General features: G+C 46.1%; 1 protein-coding gene across 1 annotated transcript in view; it reads right to left on the bottom strand.

Annotated features, from left to right (window-relative positions):
* Positions 1–25,735, bottom strand: part of BMERB1 (bMERB domain containing 1) — a 110,100-nt gene that overhangs the window by 29,948 nt on the left and 54,417 nt on the right. The window contains exon 2 of the mRNA XM_068523926.1: positions 12,625–12,748. Coding sequence (XP_068380027.1) covers positions 12,625–12,748 — 124 coding nt within the window. The remainder of the gene's footprint in view (positions 1–12,624; positions 12,749–25,735) is intronic.

Here is a 25,735-nt window from a genome sequence, read left to right as displayed (position 1 = left end):
TTTTTTTTTTTTTGGCCACAGCTTGTGGCTTGTGGGATCTTAGTTCCCCAACCAGGGATTGAATCCGTGCGCTGCGCAGTGAAAGCGCAGAGCCCTAACCACTGTACCGCCAGGGAATTCCCGAAAATAAATTCTTAATTAATGCTTTCCCAAATACTACCTAAAATCATTCCAGCGTGTACCCTACTTCAGGAAAAACTGGACCAAATGAACCTCACAATGTCACACAGCCAAAATCTCAACCCAGGTCCCATCTCCAAATCCAGTGCTCTTTCTGCCACAATGCTGATCCCTTGACTACGCCCTGGCTCAGGTTAACTTTGTCAGGGGAGCAAGCAGAGGATGTTTCTCAAGATAACAGAGTGATGGCAGACAACAGATGGCCCGAGGGCTGACTCCTTCAAGCAGTTAATGAAGCCCTGGGCAAGGGTCCCTGGATTTAATCACCAGAGTGCAGTGCAGACCTACTCTAAATTGTTCTAGGAGCAGTTGGAGTTTTCCTCCAGAACAGCCCAAGGCCAGTTATGGTTGGCCTAAGGGGCAGTGTTAGCACCTGGAGACAGTGGAACAGAAGCAGATAATCACCATCTTCAAGGCCGAAGGACGGTGCAGAGTTCCCGTGCCGTGATCTGGTATAGCTTATGCTGAGCCAAAATGTCAGTTTATTCAGGCATTTTCTAAAGTGTTGCTTTCAAAGCGAAATGTACCTCTCACTTGATATCTGGATAAATTTTGTCTTGTTTCAAACTCTAGCTCCTTTCGTAGGCTGCAGAAAGACTTAGCTACAAGAGGTACTTACAAGGGACGGGGCTCTATAGTAAGCGCTTTTCACGCATTATTTCATTTACTCCTCAGTCCAACTCTATGAAGTGTGAACTGTTATTGCACCAGGTTTACAGAAAAAGGACCCGAGGGTTACGGTTCTTACAGTTACTTGGTGGTAGAGCGAGGAGTGAATTTCTGCACCGTCCGGTTCTAGAATCCACTTAAACCATTACTATCCTCTAATCCCCAAATCCCTCTGCCGTTCAGTGAAGAAACTCAGAAATTCCACATCTTTCAACTCTCGGTTTGCTCGTTTGATTTCTTTAAAAAATAAAAATTAGGGACTTCCCTGGCGGTCCAGTGGTTAAGACTCCACGCTCCCAATGCAGGTTCAATCCCTGGTCGGGGAACTAAGATTCCGCAAGCCGCAGGGTGCGGCCAAAAAAAAAGCTAACACAATATTGTAAATTAACTATACGTCAATAAAAATTTTTTTTAAATAAAAATTTAAAAAGAGACCACGTGTTGGTTTTTAGGGGTCAAAAACAGGTGGGCAATGGAATGAATTGAAAGCGAGCATTGCTGAGTGATTATAAATTCAGCTTCTGATTAGGAGCTTTTAGAAAGCTTAGAAATGTAGATTTCTTGATAAACACAGCACCGCTTCCAATTAAAGCCTTAATCAATGAATTTCGACTACGGATGTGATGAGGAGGACAACAGATGACACTGAGATTCTTGTGCTCCACGGGAGACCACAAACATACACTTCATTCTGATTCCTATTACGATCTAAGCTCCTGGAGAGAGACCTATTGCCGTGCCAAGGAGTCGGGCTAAGGTAGGATGTTATACCTTCTGTCTGAGGCCCATTTTCATCAAGTAAAAATTGTGGAAAGAAAGCAAGGTGAGTCATCTTCAAGCAGCTGACAGACACCCGGGTTCTTCTATTTCACCCAGGAAAGAGGTGAGGGGACATCTGTGCAGTGGGAGGTCAGGGGAGAATCACCCAAACTGCTTTTAAAACTCTCCAATGGCCAGGCCACACCCTGGACCAATTAAGTCAGAATCTGGTAGTGAGACCTGGGCAGCAGCATTTTCTCTAAAGCTCTCCAGGTGATTTCCATTGTGATTCCTTGACTCTGGGTGAGTCAAGGTTGAACCAGTGATCTGGGGGGAATTGCCAGCTAAGGGCAAGATGGACAAGTTTCCCTGGCTCCAGCCACTGGCGGCTTCTGTAAAGGCTCTTGATGCGTATTTTGATGTGTATCTTGATGTGTATCAGGGCTCAATAAGGGAAGCAGAACCAGCGTGAGTTACGGGGCAAGGGATGCATTATAGGAATTAGACCTGTCACAATCGTGGGAGGAGCTGTGGAGGTGGAGGTCAGGGAAGGGGAGGTGAGGGCCAAAGGAGACACCAGCCAGCCCATCTGAGAAGTCAGGCACGTGTAGCTGGCAAGGTGGGGCAGCAGGGGGGCCAAGTGGACGGGTCCTTGCCAGGCTGTTGCCTTGTCTGCCCAGTGTCTAGAAGACACGGGGCCACCGTTGGTCAGGAAGACAAGATGGACCGAAGCAGAGAGTGAGGATGAGCTGGAACTTCTGTACCTGGCTACCTCCATGGTCTAACCATGGTGGCCCTTAAAGGGTCAACACTGCTGCTTCCCTTCTGCCTCCCAGAATCTCCCACCTTTTACTTGGAGCAATGTAGGGAAAGGGATTCTGGGAAGTAGAGTTCTCAGCGTAGCTAAGTTTTCAACAGAACATTCCAGCACAGACTAGAAAGAACAGAAATAAAGATAGGTTAGTAAAGGTGTAAGAAATTGGGGAAATGTTAATACCTTAATAGCTGGTACCCAAGTTCCTCTTGGGGAGGAGATTTTGCTGGGAATCATAGCTTGACAAACACCTGGGGTAGTGTTCCCATGAACCCAAGCATCTTTTGGTGCCATGGCTTCTTGGAAGAAGGTGAAACAGCTCTGAAAGGACAGGGAGAGGAATTTGTCTTACTTGGAATGGAGGGAGCTGAGACAAAGGAGAAGAACAAGGAGGGTGGTGAGATTGGGCCAAGAAAAAGAACTGCCTGGCACAGGGTGGTGAAAAGGACCTTATTAGCCAGGAATGTCAAATGTGGATTTTTTAATTGTTTGCTGTGAAGAGCTCAGTGCAACCCCTTTCGCGATCCTTAGTTCTACAACTCCTCCAATGGGAGTAGCATAGGGCTTTGTTTTGTTTTGTTGTTATGGAAAGTGGTGAAGCATCTGAGTTTCATATCCACACAGATGGGGGTCCAGGACCCAGGAAACCAAGCCTAGGGGCAGAGAGGAACCCGCTGGATATTCACAGACACCATCGCCGTGGATTTTGGTTTTCTCCAGGCTGTGGCAACATGGGTGGGAGGTATTTCTCCAGGGGTCTGGAGAGTAGACACCCAGGGTATAAGAAGATGTGGCATCTTACTACGGTCCCAGTTCAGCGGGGCAGCTTGAGGACTGGAATGGGAATGTCATGGCCAAGTTCATTTTCTGCTTTTGGGGGCCCCAGTCTCCCTTGTTTGCTGCTCTTAAGGCAGTTGTGCTGTCCCTCCCACCGAAGTATGGCTTTCTCTGCTCACCCACAGTCTTTGGTTTGCAAATCTCCCATCACCTAACTGGCCCAGTCTCTCTGTATCCCAGGAGAGAGACTCTGTGGCCCAAGCTAAGCCAGTGTGGACCAGTGACCTCTGGCCTGGAGGAGACGGGCAGGAAGAGGCCGGAAACCACCCCCCCCATGTGGGGCTGGTTCTCTAAGGAGGGGCAGTGGGCTGGGAGGCAACCACTGGCACTGCGTGAACACAGCAGAGCGGGGCTCTGGGGTCAGGCTGCGGAGCTAGAATCCCAACCCTGCTCAATCTTAGCTGGGTGATCTTGGGCAAGCCTCTTCTGCAAAACTCAATCTCCTCGTATGTAAAATGTGGCTCGTATTAGTAAAAGCTGCCTCATCAGGTTGCTGTGAAGATGAAACCAGGTGATCCACATAAAAAGTCTAGCATTGTGCCTGGCACACGTATGTGCTCGAGAGTCATTAGATAAATTAGTAATAATGACAACACTGAGAATTGACCATAGGTAGCACCTCAGCACCTGCTACCCTACCCCACCGCCCATCTGAAGCTTCCATCTCTCACTCTGGAGACATCCAGATTTTGTCTCCTCCCCTGGACTCCATTAGGGCAAGTCCTCATCTGTATTCCTTATTGCACGTGCTTGTTGAATGAAGGAAGAAATAAATAAATGCTTGGATATCCCCAGGTATGGAAACTCATTACCTCCCAAGGTCCCAACTTTTAGAGCTCCAAATATGTGGAAAGACCTCTTTCATGCTGGGATGGTAACTGGATTCACTGCAGCATTTGTGGTTCTAGTTCCACAAAGAAGAAACCAACTCCTTCTTCCATATGACAGTCCTTCAAATGTTTCAAGACAAATTTCAGGTGCCCCCGAGTCACCCCCTCTCTTGTCTGTATGTACCTCCATGTCATGGAAGAGACCTTCACTCGCCCCTCCAATCTCCTCCCTTCTCCTGTGCCTCCTCTTCAAAATAAATAACCTACTACTAAAAACCAAGAACATGGGCCCAGTGTCTGCTCTTACCAAGCATCTGTTAATTTCCAAACTCAATTTCTTCCTGAAGGAAAGGAAAGTAACATTTAATGAGCACTTATATTTGGCAGGCACTTATGGGGGGGGCACTTAATAAACATGATCACTTTTACTCCTCAAAACCACCCTGGGAGATACTGGCTGCATCCCCATTTGACAGATGAGGCAGCTGAGGCTCAGAGAGGTTAAGGTATCTGTTCGAGATTGCACAGCCTACAAATGGCAGAGCTAGAATTCAAAGGTAGGTGTAATATAATCTGGAGAAAGTTATAGGCCTCTCTTTTTATCAGAAAGCAACTCTGTCAAAGACCAGGACATTTAGTAATGAAAAAAACAGGCTGCCTTCCTTTGGCAGAACCCAAACCAGGAATGTCTTGGATTGACCTAATCTCATTTGAAACCTCTGAGGAGTTTAGAGGACAAAAGGACCAAGAGTGGGCCAGAATTCCAGGAGCAAAGATCTGTGTAACTGATCACTCAATGACTAGCAGCCAATTAAACAAAGTCAAAGATGTAAATCCAGCTACTGTCTTAATGAGTGGCTGTGCTGTGTAGACCCAAAACACGAAGGCAAATCTGTTAAGTTGTTTGTATTTTTCCCCCCTCCCATTTCTCTTTGAGCAGCCTGTCCTGGAAATATCAAGAGGGCTGGTTCTTATTTGAAGAGAAATGAGGCCCAGGCAAGCATTACCTGATTCTGGGCTAAGTGCAGAGCAAAGAACTGAGTCCTCAATTGAGATCAAGCGATACGGACAAGCACCTCTCAACCCCAGCTGCCACTCAAATCAGCAGTTTTCCAGAGACAAGCAAAGAGAGGGGAAAACCCTTAATTGTCAGGCCACTGTGCATGCATTACTGAGCATGCTCTCTCTCTGTCTCATAAGATGCTTTTTTTTCCTTGGGAGATTTCAAAGAATGATGAAGACTCAGCATCAGATGAAGCGATGCAGGTTCTCCATACAGTGTATGTTGCCTTCCCCTCCGCTCGGCCTTGCCACGGCCACCCCTGTCACCGTCACTGCCACCCTGGGAGTCCAGCTCTGCACTTAGCCCTTAAATGAATTGCCGTAGTCAGTTAACGTGATCCGCTAAATAATGTCCCTCCAAGATATCCCCGTCCTAATCCCTGGAACCTGTGAATATGTTACCCTATATGGCAAATGGGATTTTGCAGGTGTGATTCAAGTAAGGCTCTTGGGATGGGGAGATTATCTTGGGTTATACAGGTGGGCTGATGCCAGAAGAGATTGGACGATCCCACTCTGTGGTCTTTGAAGATGGAGGAAGGGACCGCCAGCAGGGAACATGAGGAACAATGCTCTAGAAGCTGGAAAGGGCTCGGAAAAGTATCCTCCCCTGTAGCCTCCAGAAGGAGCTTAGCCCTGCCGACACTTTGATGGCAGCCCAGTGAACCCCATTTCAGACTTCTGGTCTCCAGAATGACAAGAGAATAAGTGTGTGGGGTTTTTTGTTTGTTTTTTTTGGTTTTTGTTGGCCACGCCGTGCAGCCTGCAGGGTTTTAATTCTCCGACCAGGGATTGAACCCGGGCCCTTGGCTGTGAAAGTGCAGAGTCCTAACCGCTGGACCACCAGGGAAGTCCCTGTATGTTAAGTCACCAACTTTGTCTAATTTGTTACAGCAGCCACAGGAAACTCATACACTTCGTAAAGTGTCTACACTGCAAGCTGCTATGTCACACAACCACTCTGTAGGAATACTATGGACTGACCCACTTGAAATGAGTCAGGCACTAAAAAAAGAAGGGAAGTCAAGCTCTTGCTCATTTATTAGGTAAATAGTCACAGAGCGCCTACTCACACTGGCCACGTGTTGGGTGCTGCCGACCTTGCTGAGAGTGAAAACAGCTCAGGCTGTGTCCTCATCAGGGCCAGCGTCGAGCAGAAGAGAGATGGCGAACACGTACTCACACTGATGAACGTAGATGTATAAATGGAGGAAAGGCTTCTCCTTAGAAGACCCAAAGGATCTTGGTTATGGTGATAGGATGGGACACAGCCTGGGAAGTGCTGGGAAGGCTTCCCCTTGGAAGTGACCCTGGATCTGAGCCCTGGGGGGAGGGGGAGAGTTAACCAGGCGGGAGGGGGGTATCCAGGCAGAGGGAACAACCCTGACAAAAAGTCCCCCTTGGAGGGGGAGGGACTGAAAGGAGGCCCGTGGAGAGCAGGGGTGGGGGCTGCAGGGGGACAATGGATGAAGATGAAAAGGGGGGAGATGAGGTGGGAACAGACTGATATGAATGTTCTGGAATATGCCTCCTGACACTCATGTGTGGGAGTTTCTTCTATAATGATGGAAATGTTCTACAAAAATGTGTGCTTTCCAGTGGGATAGCCATTAGCCATAATTGACTAAAGAGCACCTGAAATGTGGCTAGGACTACTGAAGGACTGCATTTTAGGTTTTATTTAATTTTAATTAATTTAAATTGAAATAGTCACATGAGGCTAGTGCATACCCAACTATACAGAGCAGCTCTAGGGTATACCCAGGAGAGAAACTGCTGGATAGAGATATATACATATGTAGAGATAGATAGATAGATATAAACTTCTTATAAGGATTCACAGGATTATAGAGGCTAAGTCCCACGATCTATAGTCTCCAACCTGGAGACCCAGGAGAACCAATGGTGTAAGTTCCAATCCAAAAGCTAGCAAGCCCAAGACCCAAAAGGAGTTGATTTTTCAGTTCGAGTCCAAAGGCAGGAAAAGATCGATGCCCCAGCTCATGCAGTCAGGCAGGCAAAGTTCCCTCTTACTCAGCCTTTTTGTTCTATTCAGGTCTTCAACAGATCGGATGAGGTCCACCCACACTGGGGAGGGCAATCTGCTTTATTCAGTCTACTGATGCAAATGTTAGTCTATTCCAGAAACACCCTCACAGACACACCCAAAATAATGTTTAAACAAATACCTGCCACCCCATAGCTCAGTCATGTTGACACATAAAAGTAACCATCATAAGAGTCTAATACAGTGATCCCTTTCCCAGCTCACCAGGGCCCAGAGGAGATCCTTAGGGCCAAGAGCATGAAATCCTTTATGGTAAGACAGCCAGAGCTCCCTGACAGAAGAATTTCCTTTCCTGAAGCTTGTTCTGACTTCGAGAAGCAACTTGAAACAGCAGAAGCCCATCGACTGGGGGATATTTTTTCTCCATTTGATCAGCCCAGATCCCCAACCTCATCCCTATTTCCCCAAACACTTAGAAATTCAGGGGGGTCCTTCCATTCAGAGGTCTCACCTGGGACATTCCCCATCCTCTCTAGCCTCCCCGTCCCTTTCCTCTTCCCTCGAGGTCTCCTTCCTCCCTTTCTTCCCCAACTCCTCAAATTCTCGTATATTTTGTCCAAGACAAATTGCTTTTTAGATCTTTTGCAATTAAAGACATTTCTTCCCACCTGATATGTACAGTGGCTCTGACAACGCTGACCTGTTCTTAGGAGATGGTATTTAAAACCCAGAGTGCAACCAAAGTGTCTCGAAACTGCCAAACGTGGCTGAGAAGTGTCAAGTTACATAAATGCACATGCTTCATTTCGCCCTTGGCTTGAAGCTTTTCCTAACAGGCTTCAGAATTATCAGCTCATTAAAGGGATAAAGAATGCAGGTGTATAAAATTTTTTTAAAATAACAACAACAATAGTAAAGTCAAGGCCCCAGAATAGAGTTGGACTTGATGGGTGAGAGCCACTCCCCAGTTTCTTGGGGAGAGGGGTGTTTTCTCGGTCTTCTCTGGAGATAACGAAGCAGCCCTGTTCCTCTTTTCTCCCTCAAAGCACGGTATTAACAGTTAAAGGTGGGAAGGGAATTTTGATGTGCTTATTACCTAGGAAGAGCCACCCACTTTCACGTGTCCTCTCTTTCCATCCCTTGCGACAACGCTGCCAGGGAAATATCAATGTCCCATTGTAAAGAGGGGAAAACTGAGGCTGCAACAGGGCAAAAGATTTTCTTTTTTAAAAAATATTTATTTATTTATTTGGCTGCACTGGATCTCAGTTGCAGCATGTGGGATCTAGTTCCCTGACCAGGGATCGAGCCCAGGGCCCCTGCATTGGGAGCGCGGAGTTTTAACCACTGGACTAACCAGGGAAGTCCCTTAAAGAAACTTTTTTTTTTTTGGCCACGTGGCACGGCCTACGGAATTTTAGTTCCCTGACCAGGGATGGAACTGGGGCCCTCGGCAGTGAGACCCCGGAGTCCTAACCACTGGACCACCAGGGAATTCCCAACAGGGCAAAAGATTTGCTCCAGGGCCCAGAGTCGATAAGAAGTAGAACTGGGGTTCAAAACCAGTTGAGAGACCCTATAGCATCATGGTTGAGATCATGGACTCTGGACCCAGAATGCTGGGGTTATATCATCATCTGCTGTTTCACAGACCCTGGGCAGCCCGGGGCAAGTTACTTGACCTCTCTGTGCATTAGTTTCCTCATCTATAAAATGCGGAGGGAGGATGTTGTATGTCTAGTTGCAGTAAGGATAAAATGATCAATGCGTGTAAAACACTTAGAACACTGCCCAGCATAGCAAGTATTTGAAAAGTTTACAAGTCATGTACTCTCTACCACCACACCCTGAACCTCTGCCAGGTTCTAGGATGCGACCGCTTCACCGCACTTGGTCCTTCTTAATAAAATGATGTTACTTGGGTCCAAGCCCAGAGTCTGGAAATACTGGAACTCAAGGACTGTGCTCCTGAAATCTGTCCTTCACAAGCCCATCTCCCCTGCCAGCTGCAGCTCTGACTCATTAATTAGAAGCTGCCGCCGCCCAGAGCAAGCTGACAGACAGAGCCCACTGTCCCTTTATGACAATCCTGCAAGCGGGTGTAAAATGAAGATAACCGCCCCACACCTCCGAAGATAGTTAATTATCTGAAACCCAGATAAACAGCACGACCAGGACTGTAGAGAAGGTGCGAAAGAGCTGAGGCAGGCCAGTGGAGCTGCAGGAGGAGTTATGAAAAGCTAATGGTGTGAGTCAGTGCTGGAATTAAGGGTGAGAAAATGAGTCTGAGGTTGTTGACAGCCTCCGCAGGCCAGGATGGAGAGAGGCATGGAGATGGGGCAGCAGAGGGAGGGACTGGGAGGTGGGTGGCACGGAGGATCGAGGATGGAACAAAGGAGGCTTCAAGTTTTACCTCCTGGACATTTGCCGCCAATTAAAGCAGCGTTTTCGTGATGCTAAGGGATTTGGATTGACTCATCCAAATGAAGCTCGTAAAACTGCCAGCTTCAAGAGGGAGATCTCTAAACACCAGTTAGCAACTTGGAAACCAAGGGACAAGCAAAGGGAGGACATTGAGAGCAGATGCATTGGGTGTGCGGTGGAGACACATGCCCACCGGCGTCACTCATAGTCCTTCTCTGAACCTGACCTCGTGAGCCTGAGGGAGAGCAGGTATGCTGGAGGCACTCCTGCTTCATCCTTCCATTAGCAAGCATTTTTCGTAGGTTACGTGATAATGTGTGCACAGGGCTTAGCCAAGGCCTAGATCTGTGCTAAGGGTTCTATAAATGTTGACTCTTGAGGTCCCTGAGAACCCTTAGAGGAATAAGGCAGTACGTCAAATTCCCAGCAGGTAAACTTGAAAACCTTAACTAAGATGGAGCTCATCATTTTAGGCTTCAAATAAATCACTTCTCTCCAGAGAAAGGGTATGAAAAAGTCCAAAGCCTGACTCAACAGAATGACTTCTGTTTCCACCTGACTCAATTCAAGATGGTGCAGAACAAGACCAAACCCAATGTGGGATTGTGGGATTGTGGGCATCCAACCGGGAGTTTGTCTTTGCATTCTAGAAGAGCAAGGCAAAGAGAAAAGGCATCCTTCTGCTGGGAATAAATAACGGGCTAACTTAGGGTTCAGGGCTCTGCCTCTGAGACAGACACCTCAGGTTCAAGTCCCAATTCCACCCATACTAGCTTTTGACCTTGAAAATGTTATTTCACCTAACTTCAGTTTCCTTATCCATAAAATAGAAGGAATAGAACCACTCCCTCAGGGGTCTTATGAGGATTCAAAAAGCTAAAATAAGTGAGCAAATGCATACAACACACATAGCACGTGTGCAGTATAACAGTGCCTGTGGTAAACAGCAGTTCTTTTGAAGCCTGTCATGTGCCCAAGGTCACAGACAAGTATGCAAGAGAGCCAGGATGACCCTGAACCCACTCTTATGAGTTCATGCTGAGAGGAAGGCAGAACAAGCAGAAGCTGTGAGTCCCAGGGGAAAGGGCAAGACAGAGGAGCCAAGAAAATGGAAACCCATGAAAGAATAATGCTGAACGTTGGGGGTGTTGGGACAGCAGCCTTTAAACCCATTCTCGAAAGAATGAACATCGCAGGAGACGGTCAAGTGAGAAGACACCCTCAGCCGTGCAATACGATCTGACTCATACAGTCTGCACGGGAGCTGAGGGTATTAACTTGATTACTTCCCAGCAGGTGTGACAAAACCAATCTCCCCCTGGTTATTACAGCTACAGTCATTGGGACTATTTCAGTCAAGGGCTGTCACATTCCCGTCACTCCGAGCTTCCCCACCTGAGCCTGTAAATGCTTAGTACAGTCTGAAATTCTATTTCCCTCTTACCCTATTCCAACGGGTCTTGTGTGTGTGTGTGTGTGTGTGTGTGTGTGTGTGTGTGTGTGTGTGAAGGGAAGCTATTGGGGTCAGGATGGAGTGTGAAAGAACAATTTTTGCACATTCAACAAACACTAATTGGCCTAATAAGTGCCAGGCAGTGTTCAAGATGCTGGGAAAATCCAACAGTGAAGATGAGACATAGGATCCCTGCCCTCAGGAGCTTATACTCTTTAAGGCATTATCTTGGCAGATATATTCCGAGCTTCCCTCCTTCCTTCATTCCTTCCCTCCCTCCCTCTTTCCAACCTTCCTTCACTTATTCACTCACTTAATAAAAACTCTGGAGTCAGGCTGCATCCTACCTTGGCTACTTATTAGCTAATGCAACCTTGGGTAAATTTCTTAACCTCCAATTCCCTCTTCTCTAAAATGGAGGCAAGAATAGGACCCACCCGCACCATAAGCCCTACAGGGAGGTGAGGGCCTGGCTCTGAGAAAGAGCCAGGAAACTGAATTCAAGAATGGTCCACACACGGCCTGTTAGCCCGGGAGGCTGCAGATCATCATCTGATGAGGTGTTTATCCAGGTCTGAGTGAGCCATGATCTCTACCCTGGCCATCCTGGAGCCCATCATGCATCTCTGAGATTGACAAGGTGGTGTACCTCCAGGCAAGGCTACATACTCTAAAGGCGGGGCCTGGGGGGAGCCCTCATTATCATCCACCTCTGTCTGCAGGCTGCTAGCAAGACTTCCGGGGGCCAAGAAGCCAGCCCCTCCCCTGGAGTATGTCACTGAGCCCCCAAAATATGTCCTGACTGCACTGACATCCTTCTGTATGTTTTAGATAATTTGATTTATTCAAGTGTCTACTGTTGACATTTGTCTCTAAGCAGTCAGACTCACGGGCAATATGGGGAAATTTAGTGAGGTCACAAGTCAAGAGCTTAGTGCAGTGCCTGGCCCAGGGCTAGAGCTTGCGTGTTAGCTAATCTTGTCACTGAGCACTTGCTGTGCGTGTGCCAGGTGCGGGGATAATATGTACATGCACACACACGCATGCACACACACATACACGATGCAAAGGTCAGTAAATGTGCAATGACAGCCATCGTCACAAAAGCAACCTTGGCCCCTCTGAGCACCCACAGGCTGAAGGCAGCTCTTCAGTACTTTAAAGAACTCACATTCTCTGTCTCCCTTCCTTTTAAAACACGGGGAGTGTATTGCAAACACTAGTGATATGTTTTTAATGTTAGAAACAATGTGTAAGAAGCTTAATTATAGTTTTGGAACAAAATATAAGTTCTGTGCTCTTTGAGAATATAAAAAATAAAAATTGGAAGCATAAAAATAGAAAAAAGACAGGAAAGCAAGACCCAGGCACTAATTTAATCATCTTGTATAGGGCCATATATTGACTAATGGTTATATACTAAGAAATAGAGGAATAGATACCCACGTCTCTAGGTGGTTGTGAGAATGTATGTAATACCTTCATCCCGGTGCCTGGCACACAGCAATAAACAGTAAATGTCAGGTTCTCCGGTGTCCTCCCCCTCCACACCCCTTCCTTTTCTCCGCCACCTCCGCCAGGCACTCACATAAACCTGAGCTCAGACTCCCGCCGGACCAAGACTTCCCGGAGACGCTGGATTTTCACCATCTCCAGCTCGATCTCCTCTGGCCTCATGGTTGTCTCTGCCATGGAGATGATGTCCAGCTGATCTGTGCAGGAGACACAAAACGCAGGCATCAGGACCCCAAGGCTGCATGGGTTTTCAAGAATTCCCTCTGGACAGCCTCCTCTTTGCCCCAGCAACCTTCATACCCCACGAAGGCACACAGATCTCTGCCAGTGTTGCAAGTGTGTATTTGTGAGCCAGCCCTTTGGAAACTGGAAAGCAGGTTTCCATGGGAACCCTGTTACAAGGCAAGAGGAGGCTCAGGCGGGGTCACCAAAACTTGTTCAAGGTTATACATACGGCCTTGACAGCCCTGCCTGGTCCCGGCTTCTGAGCCTCTGGTCCCTTTGACCATGGCCTTTTCACCCTCTCCCAGTCGCCAAAGACCGATGCCAACTTTAGGCAGAAAAAAGTTGATAATAATTATTTTAGCAATACCATTAATAATTATAGGAATACTAAGTAATGTAATAGTAATATGAAATAATACGGGTTTATTGTAGAAAATTCAGATAATACAGATAAGCAAAAGAGAACAAAGCAAAAAGTCACCTATAACCCCACTGCCCAGAGGGAACAACTATCCACATTTTGATGGACATTCTTCTGATCTTATATTTATAATTAGAGTTATATATATTGCCATATAAGTAAAACCATATATTAAAAAACTATATATATAACCATATATATATATATATATACCACATACATATAGCCATATATATTATCATATATATAGAAAGACACTATATATATGCCTATATATAAATATATCTGCATGTATGTATGTATATATGCATGTATGTTAGTTCACTAGGGCTATCATAACAAAACAACAGAAGCTGAACAGCTTAAACTACAGACATTAATTTTCTCCCAGTTCTGGAGGCTGGAAGTCCCAGATCAAGGCCTGGCAGGGTCAGCTTCTGGTGAGAGCTCTCTTCATGGCTTGTAGACAGCCGCCTTCTCACTGTACTCACATGGACTCTTTGTGTTCATGCAGAGAGAGAGCTCCCTGGTGTGTCTTCTATAAGGACATTAATCCTATGGGATCAGGGCCCCACCCTTAATGACCTCATTTAATCTCAGTTACTTTCCCATCTCCAAATCAGCCACACTGGGAATTAGGGCCCCAACGTATGAATTCGTGGGGGACATAAACACTCAATCCATAATAGTACATATGCATGCGTATATATGTATATACATAGTTCCTCATATATTGCCGCTAACATCTTGGTGTACATTCTTCCAGTGCACACATATGGTAATTTATGTGATTATATATATTATATAGGTAGTGTGCATATATAGGGTAATATATATGGTTTTATACATGTGTTTTATATATATAATGTTATATATAAACACATCTATACTTTTTTAAAGAGTGGAAAAACATACACAAAGATGTTAGTAGTTAGATGTTATATATCGGGCTTCCCTGGTGGCGCAATGGTTAAGAATCGGCCTGCCAATGCAGGGGACATGGGTTCGAGCCCTGGTCTGGGAAGATCCCACATGCTGAGGAGCAACTAAGCCCGTGCACCACAACTACTGAGCGTGCGCTCTAGAGCCCGAGAGCCACAACTACTGAGCCCGCGTGCCACAACTACTGAAGCCCGCGCGCCTAGAGCCTGTGCTCCGCAACAAGAGAAGCCACCACAGTGAGAAACTCACGCACCGCAACGAAGAGTAGCCCCCGCTCGCCGCAACTAGAGAAAGCCCACACACAGCAACAAAGACCCAACTCAGCCATAAATTAAAAAAAAAAAAAAAAGTAAATAAATAAGTAAAAAAAAAAAAAAAAAAGGACCAAGTTAAATTTAAAAAAATAAAAAAGATGCCATATATTTATACGTGTGTTATACACACACTTATACCATCATGGAGGTCTGGTTTTTGTAATATAAAGTTAGGGTCTCACCATTTTATTACCTGCTCTTTTCACTTAATGACATTTCACGAGCGTTTCTTCTACACGTCCTTGGTTGCTCTTCCCTGGCAGCAGTGTGAAAGGCTGTGGGGTGTCTATTTGTGTCTGTATCATGAATCACTTCACCAAATCCCAGACACTTAGGTTGTTTGCTGTTTCCCCCACTAGAAGAAGCAGCCCTGTGATGAGCATTCTCAGAGATCAATCTCCGCGTGCCTCTAAGAGGTGCCTTTAGGCCACATTTCCAGAGTGAATGGCTGGGTTTGGAAGGATGCAGTAGTCTACTGCTCTTCATGGGTAGAGAAGGAGATGTAGGGAAGGAATGTTCTTCCTTTACTCCGAGGTCTACATCACATCACCTGCATCTGCTAACTCCTTCCACCCTGGGCTGTTGTGAGGATTGAATTAACCAAGGCATGTCACGCTTGATGAACGGTTACGATTACCTTTGTTATTACCCCACTGTGCCACGCCATCTCTTTTAATCCTCACCACAAGCCAGAAGGACGAGGATGTTCTCTTTCTTAGTAAATAAGGAAAATAGCCCAAAGCTGGCAAGGGAAGGGGCTGAGCCCAGGTCTGCCTCTAAAACACACGCTCTTTGCCCTGTCATTGCTGCCCCTTCCTCACACAGGCATTCTGAGTCCGATACCCCCCTATCCATTCACATCTTAGGGTCGAAGGCGGTGTCTTACTTTTCTGTGGCCGCCGTAACAAATCACCACAAATTGGGTGGCTTAGGACAGCAGGAATTCATTCTTTCACAGTTCTGGAGGCCAGAAGCAGGTCTGTGTTTCCTCCAAAGGCTCTAGGGGAGGCTCCTTCCTTGCCTCTTCCAGATCCTGGTGGCTCCTGGCAATCTGTGGCTTGTGGCAGCATCACTCCAACCTCTGCCTCTGTCTTCACATAGCCTTCTTCCCCGTGGCTCTGTGTATCCTCCTCTGTCCTTTACTGTCTCATTGCACTTAGGGCCCACCCTAATTCAGTATGATCTCATTTTAATCTTTATCTTAATTCTCCCTGCAAAGACCTTATTTCCAAGTAAGGTCACATCCTGAGGTTCTGGGTGGATATGACTTTTCTTCGGAGGACACTATTTAATCCACTACAGTGATGAATGGTCACAAGCGTACAAGCTCCCTGACAGCGATATGTCACTGTCTCCAAGAGATTTAGTCACTGTGCATTGAGCACAGCCGTGGCTGGAAGCAGCAAGAGTCCCAGGAAGCAGCCGGGGGGTGGTGGGGATGAATGGGATGTGGTGGGCGGGGGCAGTGGGGCATGGTGAAAATCAGCTGGCGGCCAGAGTTAGAGATCCTTGGTCTGAGGCCAGTCACCAGCTGCATGACCTTGAATGAGCCCTTTTACCTGTTAGCATCACATTCTTCCTTTGCAAAATGGGATTCAATAGCTATCATGTGCTACACTGTGCTGTAGGCTTTATATGTACCATCTCATTTAATCCCTATGTTATAGAAGATGTAGCTGAGGCTTAGAGAAGCAAAGTGACTTGGCCAACATCACAAAACCAGAATGTTGCAGAGGCAGAATTCAAATCCAGCCTCTCTCTCCCTCTCCCTCTCTCCCTCTCTCTCTCTCTCTCCCCTGAACTGCCTGCCTTAACCACATTATACAGCCTCGGGTGAGGGTTAAATGCATTTATGGATGTGAACGCGCGTAGTTAACCACCCCGCAGATATAAGTATCCTCATTTCTCACACATCATGGTTTAGACGGGCAACCTGATTTCCGTGGGACACATGCCGAAAATGGCAACATACCCTGGGGCAAAGCGTGGGACAGAAAGAATTAATCACACCCCATGGATTGGCATTTTACCTCCATCCTTGGGGGAGGATGGAGGCGGTGGCACTGCCAGGCTCCAGGTGCTGAGATGAACACTTAGCTTTGACTTGGGGCAGAGGATGGAGCTGATACCTCTGTTGAAAAGTCTTGCTCATGGATGCTTTCCTTCCCCTGGAGAAAGGAGCAAAGCCTAGCCCTCAAATCAGATATGGAACAGTTAGAATTCTTTCTCTTAGTGACTGCTCTGTGCCAGGCACTGTGCTAGGCTCATTACAAGCCTTATCTCATTTAATCTTCACAACACCCCAGCTGAGGAGTTAGCCAGCTACAGCCAAGGGCCAAAGCCAGCCCCCTCCCTGATTTTGTGGATAAAGTTTTATTGGAACATTGGCCACGCTCATTCATTTGTGTATTATTTTGGGTGCTTTTGCACTATGACAGCAGAATGAGCAGCTGTAACAGAGACTGGCCCACAAAACCTCAAATATTTACTATCTGGCCCTTTACAGAAAAAGTTTGCCAACCCCTGCACCCCTACCCTAGATGGTAGATGCTATCATTTCCCCAGTTTAAAGGTTAAAAAAACAAACACCAAAAAACCCAGGTTTAGCCAGTAATGATAGATAATAGGTAACACTTATTGAGCATTTATCACATGCCAGGATCAAATCACCTTATTTAATTCCCCAAACAGTCCTGGGTGGTAAATACTGTTAGCATCCATTTCACAGATGAGCAGATTGAGCCTCAGGAAAAGGAGTAAGTGATGGGGCCAAGATTTAAAACCAGCTGTCCTACTCCAAAGCCCTTGTTGTCATCAATTCTATTCATTTAAGAACTACCTCCCCACTTAAGAAGTACCATCATCACCTTAGCAATAGAGAAAACTGAGTCTATTTTATTGCATCAGGTACATGGAGAGTAGCTGTTTTTAAGAGTTAGCAGGTGCGGTGATTATCTGGGGAGCTCTACCCCCAGGGATTAGGATACACCTGGGTTGAGGGGCGGGGGTCATGTCCAAGGACCTTCATACAGGAGGTCTTCAGACCAGACTCTGAGAAATGCTGGTACAGGATGTGAGTAAGTGAATATCATGCACGGTCGGTTTCTTTTCAGTCTGAACTTGTGTAATAGAACTAGCATGATGGAAACCTTGACAACATTCTCCAGCTAGAAGGCAGACATCCAACAGCTGCCAATGAAGGTGTCCACGAGGAGGACAAATCCTGGAAGGAGACGGACAAGAGTTTCAGGCCGCCTAGAGAAGACAGTCGCAACAAGGCTCTAAGAGAGAGCAAAGCATGGCTGTGTAGAGAGAACGAAGCACGAAGGCACAGAAGTCCTCAGGGCTCCAACTGCCATTGCTGTCAGTCAGCTTCCAGCAGCTGAGTCACTTCTGGGGGATGAGGCAGCTAAATCCATCTTTTTATCCCCAAATGCCACACCAGGGAGATTCATGCACAGCAGCACCAGCAAACAAGAGCTGAGCACCGGACATGACTGGGATGTGCCAGCAGGTTTAATCATTTATCTTGAAAATTTAAAGCTACTCGGGGACAGAGCAGAGGCGGTGGGGTTGGCAAATGAGGGCTGACAACCTCCTAGAAACTCGTAATTCAAATACAGGAAGGAAAACTGCTGGGGACCAAAGAGAAGTCTTCCCTGGTCCATCTTTTCCAGTCATGGGTCACCGTAGGAAGTTAAGCCCAGGGTCCCCTGGACAATGCCCAGTTTTGCTTCTGCTTCCTAATTTCATGCACCCAGAGCTCTCTCATATTAAGCATTACTAGGAGTCCAGCACTAACTCATCATGCTCCTAAATACCTTGGCAGGTAGGTACACTCATTATCACCCTCTCTTTACAGGTCAATAAGATGAGGCTCAGAGAAGACATAAGTGATTGGCCAAAGTCACTCAACCAGTGAGTGGCACAGACCCAGGTCTGTCTGATTCCAAAGCCCAGGCTGTAGGACAAAGAATAGTGTTTCCAAAACCTCAATTACTATACAGAATTTACCACAATCATGTACTATCTGTTAGGGACTGAATGCTTGTGGCTCCACAACCCCCCCACCTCCCAAAGTCATATGTTGAAATCCTAACTCTTAATGTGATAGTATTTGGAGGTGGAGCATTTGAGAGGTAATTAGGGTTAGGGGAGGTCATGAGGGTGGGGCTCCATAACGGGATTAGTGCCATTATAAGAAGAGACACCAGAGCTTGCTTCCTCTCTCTCTGCTCTCCACCATGTGAGGACACAAGAAGACAGCCGTCTACAAACCAGGAAGAGGGTCCTCACCAAACACCAGATCTGCCAGTGCCTTGATCTTGGACTTCCCAGCCTTCAGAATTGTGAGAAATAACTGTTATTTAAGCCACCCACTCTATGGTATTTTGTTACAGCAGCGTGAGCTAAACACTAACTATACCATCAGGTACTCGATATTTCTTTATGTTGACTTTTTTTCACTCACATAAACTCCTTAAAGGAAATTTCATTATCACATCCATAAATAATAGGTCACCATCACTTAGCATAATTAGAAAATAGCCATAACCACAAGTCCGATGGAAACAAAGTGGTGTTATCAAATTCTGGCTAAATACTGTAGCCTGCTCAAGGCTCAGATTGAAGGCCTAATTTTTCTTTATTAACAAAGTAGATTAGCAAGTACTAAAAGTTAACAAGTTCTGGAGAGGTGTTAAAGACAAACCACCAAACTGAGGCTTTCTTCTTTGGTAATCATAAAGATCGAAAATTGTAAAAAAGAGAGCGTAGGAGAGAGACTGTGGGCTCAGTTCCAGACCACTGCAATAAAGTAAGTATCTCAACAAAGCGAGTCACACAAATTTTTTGGTTTCCCAGTGCATATAAGAGTTAGGTTTGCACTTTACTGTAGTCTATTAAGTGTGCAATAGCATTATGTCTAAAAAAACACACAACAATGTACGCACCTTAATTTAAAAACACTTGATTGCTAAAAAATGCTAACCATCATCAGAGCCTTCACTGAGTCATAATCTTTTTGCTGGTGGAGGGTTTGAAACGTGAGAATTACCAAAACGTGACACAGAGACACGAAGTGAGCAAATGCTGTTGGAAAGGTGGCGTGATAGACTTGTTTGACACAGAGTTGCCATAAATCTTCAATTTGTAAAAAACACAATATCTGGGGACTTCCCTGGCCGTCCAGTGGTTAAGACTCCACGCTCCCACTGCAGGGGGCGTGGGTTCAATCCCTGGTCAGGAACTTAGATCCCGCATGCCACGCAGTGCAGCCAAAAAACAAACAAACAAAAACACACAATATCTGGGAAGTGCAATAAAACGAGGTACGCCTGTAATTTTCCTGCAACCTAATTCAATGCGGTTTGATGCTAGAGCATCTGGGCATCTCCCACCTCCTGGGAAAGCTGTTGTAGAACTGAATTCCAGCCCTTTGGGTTGGGAGAGTCTTAGAGGTCCTTAGGGCAGCCTCATCTCTGTGTCTGACAGGATGTGGAATGACACAACAGGATTTGGTTCTGATGGTCCCTTGACAAGCAGCAGTGGGCCCAAACTCTTCAGTTCTCATTGGAAATCAAATGAGAACTGAGGGCTGAAGGAAATTTCGCAATCACGTGTCAAGTTTTTCACCCAAAGACGAATCAGCCATTTCAAGTCATTATTTCATCCCAGCTCGTATGACAGAGGCAATTTAATGAAGGTGAACCTATTCATTTCAATCCCACAAACACTTATTAGGCATCCAGCATCCTTAGAACATCCTCAGAAGGACACATGAGAGAAGGGCCACAGTGGTTGTCCTTGGAGGACATGGGAGACTGGGGGTCAATGTTGGAGGACAATCACCTTCCACCTAACACACCATTTTCTATTGTTTGAATTTTTAAATAAGCTTTTTATTTTGGAATAATTTTCGATTTATAGAAAAGTTGCAAAGCCAACGCCACAGAGAATTCCTGTCTACGCTTCGCCTAGCACCCACCACTGTTAAAATCACCAAGACACTGACATTGGTGATTTACTGTTAGCTATGCTGTTTGAAATCTTACCATGGCAGGTGTTACCTATTCAAAACAGATTTAAAATAAAGAAAAATATGTTGGATGCAGGTGCTCTGGGAGCCATGGGAGCCCTCAGAGATGGCATGTGAAGGGGTCGGTTATGGGCATGGACTTTCAGGTCTCAGGGCCACCTCTCAGGCTGACCACGGTCCCATCAATTGTTGACTCTGGGCCTCAGTTGCTTCATCTGCAACGTGGGGACAATCATACACATCTTTTAGTGAATTTGCATAAGTGCCAGGCATATAGAAAGTTCTCTGTAATATTTGCTCTTATTATCCATTTAATAAATATGCACTGAAAACCTGCTTCGTGCCAGATTCTGTTCTAAGCAATGGGGATGGAACAAAACAGACAAAACCCTTGTCCTCGTCAAGCTGACCTTGTAGAAAAGGGCTTACATGTTGGGGAGAAAAGTCATTAGCTCACCAACAGCTTACCCCTGATAGTAGGTTTGGATAGATTCCAGTTCAAGTCCTGGCTCTACCAGTAATTGTGTGATCTGGACACATTACTGATTCTTCCCAAGTCTCAGTTTCCTCTTCTGTAAAATGGGACAGTAACTCCTACCTCATGGAGTTGCTGCTATGCAGATGAAGTGAGAAACCATGTCAAGTGCTTGGTGCTGTGCCTGGGCATGATAAAGGGTGGTCAGTATCACCTGTCCTTTCCCTGGAAGAGTCAGACTAACGTGGGGGAGGAGGCAAAGTCAGGATCATCAGATCCGGAGAAGGACGGCCTTCCGGTCATTTAGACCCATGCCTGCCCCGAACAGAGGGTCCAAGAGTGGCCCCACCAGCCCTCTGTCAAGGGGCCAGGCCCTTAGCTCTCACTACCCTGGGTAGCCCCACTACTGGGAATGGATATCCTGATGCATTTCAAAGGCTCCTGGGGATACCCCAGGCTTTTATTGTCATCAATCATTCATGTAGGAAAGAAGCTCATTTCAACCCCCAAACACCCTATTATGGGATGTATCAAGCATCTTGCCTTCTCGCTATAAAGTGAATCTAATGGGAAACAGCCGGTTACTTTTAGTGAGTCACCATTTCCCAAGAACCTAAAGTAACTGCTTTTAATTCAGATGCTCCATGCCCTCCTCCTCTGCCTTGTGAATAAGGATGCCTCTGGGTCCTGAGAGTTATCATACCTCCCGCTGCACGGAGCCTTCCCATCCGTGATGTCTCTTTGTAATCACAATCACCTCCCAAGGAAGGTTCTGAGGAAACTGACTTGTCTTCAAATCGTGGCCATGGTTATTATTCTCTAATGGGACTTTGGGCATGTTTTTTTAGCGTCTCCGAGTTTCTGTTTTCTCTGCCACATCGGCCTTGTCCAAGGTCACAAAAGTAATGAGGGAGAAGGCCCAGTCAGCAGTGGGGTTAAGAAACAGGCACTGGAGTCAAGCTGACCTGGGTTTAAATCCTGGCTCTGCCTCCTTCTAACTGCTGCCCTTGGGCAAATGACTTCACCTCTCTAAGCCTCAGTTTCCCTATCTGTAAATTGGGAGTAAGGATGTAGAATGTGAGAACATCTGAAGGCTCATTCTGAAAGCTCAGGAACCAAAGGGAAAGCAAGAGTTTCACCTCCCCTCTACTTGGCAGCCTCTCAGCACTTTGTTGGGACCTGAGTGTCTTACCCTCAGCACTACTGACATTTGGGGCTGGATCATTCTTAGCTGGGGGACTGGCCTGTGCACTGTAGGATGTTCAGCAGCATCCCCGGCCTCCACCCACTAGAAGCCAGCAGCATCCTCCCACCCACCCAAAGTGTCTTCAAACATTTGTGAATATTGCCATAGGGCACAAACTCATCCTCCCTTGAAAACCAGTGATGTAGACCCACTTTTTCTTTTTTTTTTTCAGTTTTTTAAAATTGAAGTATAGTTGGTTTACAATGTTGTGCAATCTCTGCTGTACAGCAAGGTGAGTCAGTTATACACATATAGACATTATTCTTTTCCATTATGGTTTATCACAGGATATTGAATATAGTTCCCTGTGCTATACACTAGGACCCTGTTGTTTATGCATTTTACATGTGATAGTTTGCATCTACCAACCCCAAACCCCCAGTCCATCCCTCTCCCTCCTCCCCCCCTCCCCCTTGGCAACCACCAGTTTGTTCTCTATTAGACCCACATTTTCAACAGTGCTTTTGGGAGCATGGACATGAGACCCACGTGAATGCGGCTAAAAAATCCATCTCTCTGGGCTTCTCCAGGGTCTACTGAATCAGAATCCCCCGAGAGGGGACCCCACAATCTGTACTTCATGAAGGCGATTCTTCATTCATTTCTTTGTGCCTTAGTTTCCTGAAATGGGGAGAGAGTGATGGAATCTACCACAAAGACTCACTATGAAGATTAACTGAGGGGATCCATAGAGCCCTGGGCACGGTGTCCTCAATACATGTTAGCTCTTTTCATCCCAGAAGCACTGGTCTGGACAGAGAGGAACATGGAGGACTCCAGAATTGGGGGAAGAACAGGAAAACCATGGACAGGAGGGTGACACCCTGGTAATGACCACTCTACTCAAATGCCAGCTGAGAACTGTGACTAGTAGTGAGGTGACACAGGTGGGACCATGAAAGCCACACGGGGGCTTTCCTCTCTGCAGATAATCACTGCTCACACTGACTGCATGCTTAACCTGCCTCCCCAGCTAAAACAAACGTGGACAACTGTTAATAAAAGGCAAGAGGAGAAAAAGAAAAAAAATATCCGTCTGTGTATTAGTTGTCTATGGCTGCCATGACAAATGAGCACTAACTTATTGGCTTAAAAAGAATACAAGTGTATTATTTTATAGTTCTGGAGTCAGAGGTTTGACATGGGTCTCACTGGGCAATAAACAAGGTGTCAGCAGGACTGATGCTCTAGGGAAGAATCGGTTTCTTCTCTTTTCTTTTCTTTTCTTTTCTTTTTTTACTTTTTGGCTGCATTGCACGGCATATGGGATCTTAGTTCCCCAACCAGGGATCGAACCCACACCCCCTGCAGTGGAAGCACAGAGTCTCAACCACTGGACCACCAGGGAAGTCCCAGAATCTGTTTCCTTGCCTTTTCTAGCTTCTAGTGGTCGCCTACACTCCTTGGCCTATAGCCACTTCCTCCATTTTCAAAGCTAGCCATGACAAGTTGAGTCCTTTTATGGTGCATCTCTCTGACTCTTCTTCATCCTTCACATCTCTCTCTGACCCAGTCAAGAAAGCCTCTCTCATTTTAAGGGCTCATGTGATTAGACTGGGTCCACTCGGTAAATCCCTTATAATCTTCTCATCTCAAAGTCTGTACCTTAATTCCATCTGCAACAATAATTCCTGTTTGCTGTATGAGGTAACAGATTCATAGGTTCTGAGGATTAGGGTGTAAGCATCTTTTGGGGACCTTTATTCAGTAAATCACAGTGTATATAATAGAAGGGACCAAATGAACCTACTGCGGAGGGTCCCAGGATGGGGTCATTATCATCCTCGTGGGCAAAATCTGTGTTCCGTAGAAAGGGACCTAGTTTTAGTGAAGGAGGTGAGGCAACCAAGCAGTAAGACTGCCCTCCTGCTCACTGGGTATCGTCCACCCCACCCAGCTCAGTGCCAACAGCCATGGCACAACACCCTTAGCTGACAGCATGACTCAAGTTAAAATGTTGGCTCTGCCCCTTACTGGCTTGTGCCCTTGGACAAGTTACTTACATTCTCTGAGTTTTTGCTTTTTTGTTTGTAAAGTGTGTCTAATAACCCTAGCTTGCAATATTTGTTCACTCCATAGTAACTATCTGCAAGGCTGGTAAGCTGGTTATGTGACCTTTCCCACTGTCAAGGTCCGTCATCTGTTAAGCGGGGATAATAATAAAGGTTACTCATTGGCTGTGGTGAGGGCTGAATGACAGGTTGTGTGTAAGGCTCTTAGTGTGGTACCTGGTACATCATAAGGACAGTGAGGTCTTGGTGAGTGTCAATTATCACAACTACTATCACCGTCATCATCATCAGCATCCTCCTCCTCCTCATCATTACCATCATCATCACATCATCATTATCATCTTCTGCATCATCAGCATCAGCATCACCACCATGACCATCACGAGCATCACCATCATCAGCATCAGCATCACCACCATGACCATCACCAGCATCACCATCATCAGCATCAGCATCACCACCATGACCATCACGAGCATCACCATCATCAGCATCAGCATCACCACCACGACCATCACGAGCATCACCATCATCAGCATCAGCATCACCACCATGACCATCACCAGCATCACCATCATCAGCATCAGCATCACCACCACCATCAAAAGAGAAATCAGACAACCTTAGGCCGACACCACAGCTGGAGCTGGGGGTAGGGAAGGACAGAGGAGATCAGCCCCGGGAGCCCCTGCCCCAACTTTACCTCCCTTCCCAGAACTCCCTTCACTGGGAATACCCTACCTCTTACACCATCCCATTCCATGCCTTTTAAGGAGAATGAGAAGCACTAAAAAGCTGTGTGTCCTACCTGCATCGTCCACAAAACTAGTCTTAGGTCTGGAGGGAAGGGGGAGGGAGATCATATTAAGGTAGTGGAAAGCAATTCTTTTTTTTTAAACGACTATTCTAGAATATTACCCTTCAAGGAATCACCTCAGAACGCCCTATGCTTCCAATAATACCAACATTCCTCAAGCCTTTTAAAACGTTTATTAGACTCCAATATGGTGATTAAATCCTTCCTGGAATAAGGAGAGGTATTAATAAACAAACTCTTCTTTGATCATTGCTTTCAAATCAGTTTATGAGCCATTCCAGAAAAGCAGTTTAACACATTTATATTCACTTTTTTATATTCATGTGATTTGATTACCCACTTTATTTGGCTCAGAACGACCTTTCCAAACCTCAAACTCCCTCTCCAAGGCAAAGGTTTATCACCATTGAGGATGTTCACAAGACTTCAACACAGATTGGGACTGCAGTTCCCAAGGGAGGTTTCCAGAAAGGTTTTCATTTGAATAATGTGTGTGTTACCTCTGGGGTGGGGCTTTGAAGGAAATGACACATGAGTTCTGACAGTTTATCTAACAACCTGTAATGTCATTTTTTCATTATTCAGTGTCCTCACCCCAACACGTCTAAGTGACCTTCAATGAGTCATCAAATCACTCTGTTGTATTTCTCCAACCCCAAGCAGAAGGGCTCAGATTGGTTTCTGAGGTCCTTAAA

Source organism: Eschrichtius robustus, chromosome 16, assembly GCF_028021215.1.
Source record: "Eschrichtius robustus isolate mEscRob2 chromosome 16, mEscRob2.pri, whole genome shotgun sequence".
NCBI classification, from domain to species: Eukaryota; Metazoa; Chordata; class Mammalia; order Artiodactyla; family Eschrichtiidae; genus Eschrichtius; species Eschrichtius robustus.
The sequence above is the reverse complement of the archived record's forward strand: the minus strand, read 5'-3'. Positions and strand labels throughout refer to the sequence as shown.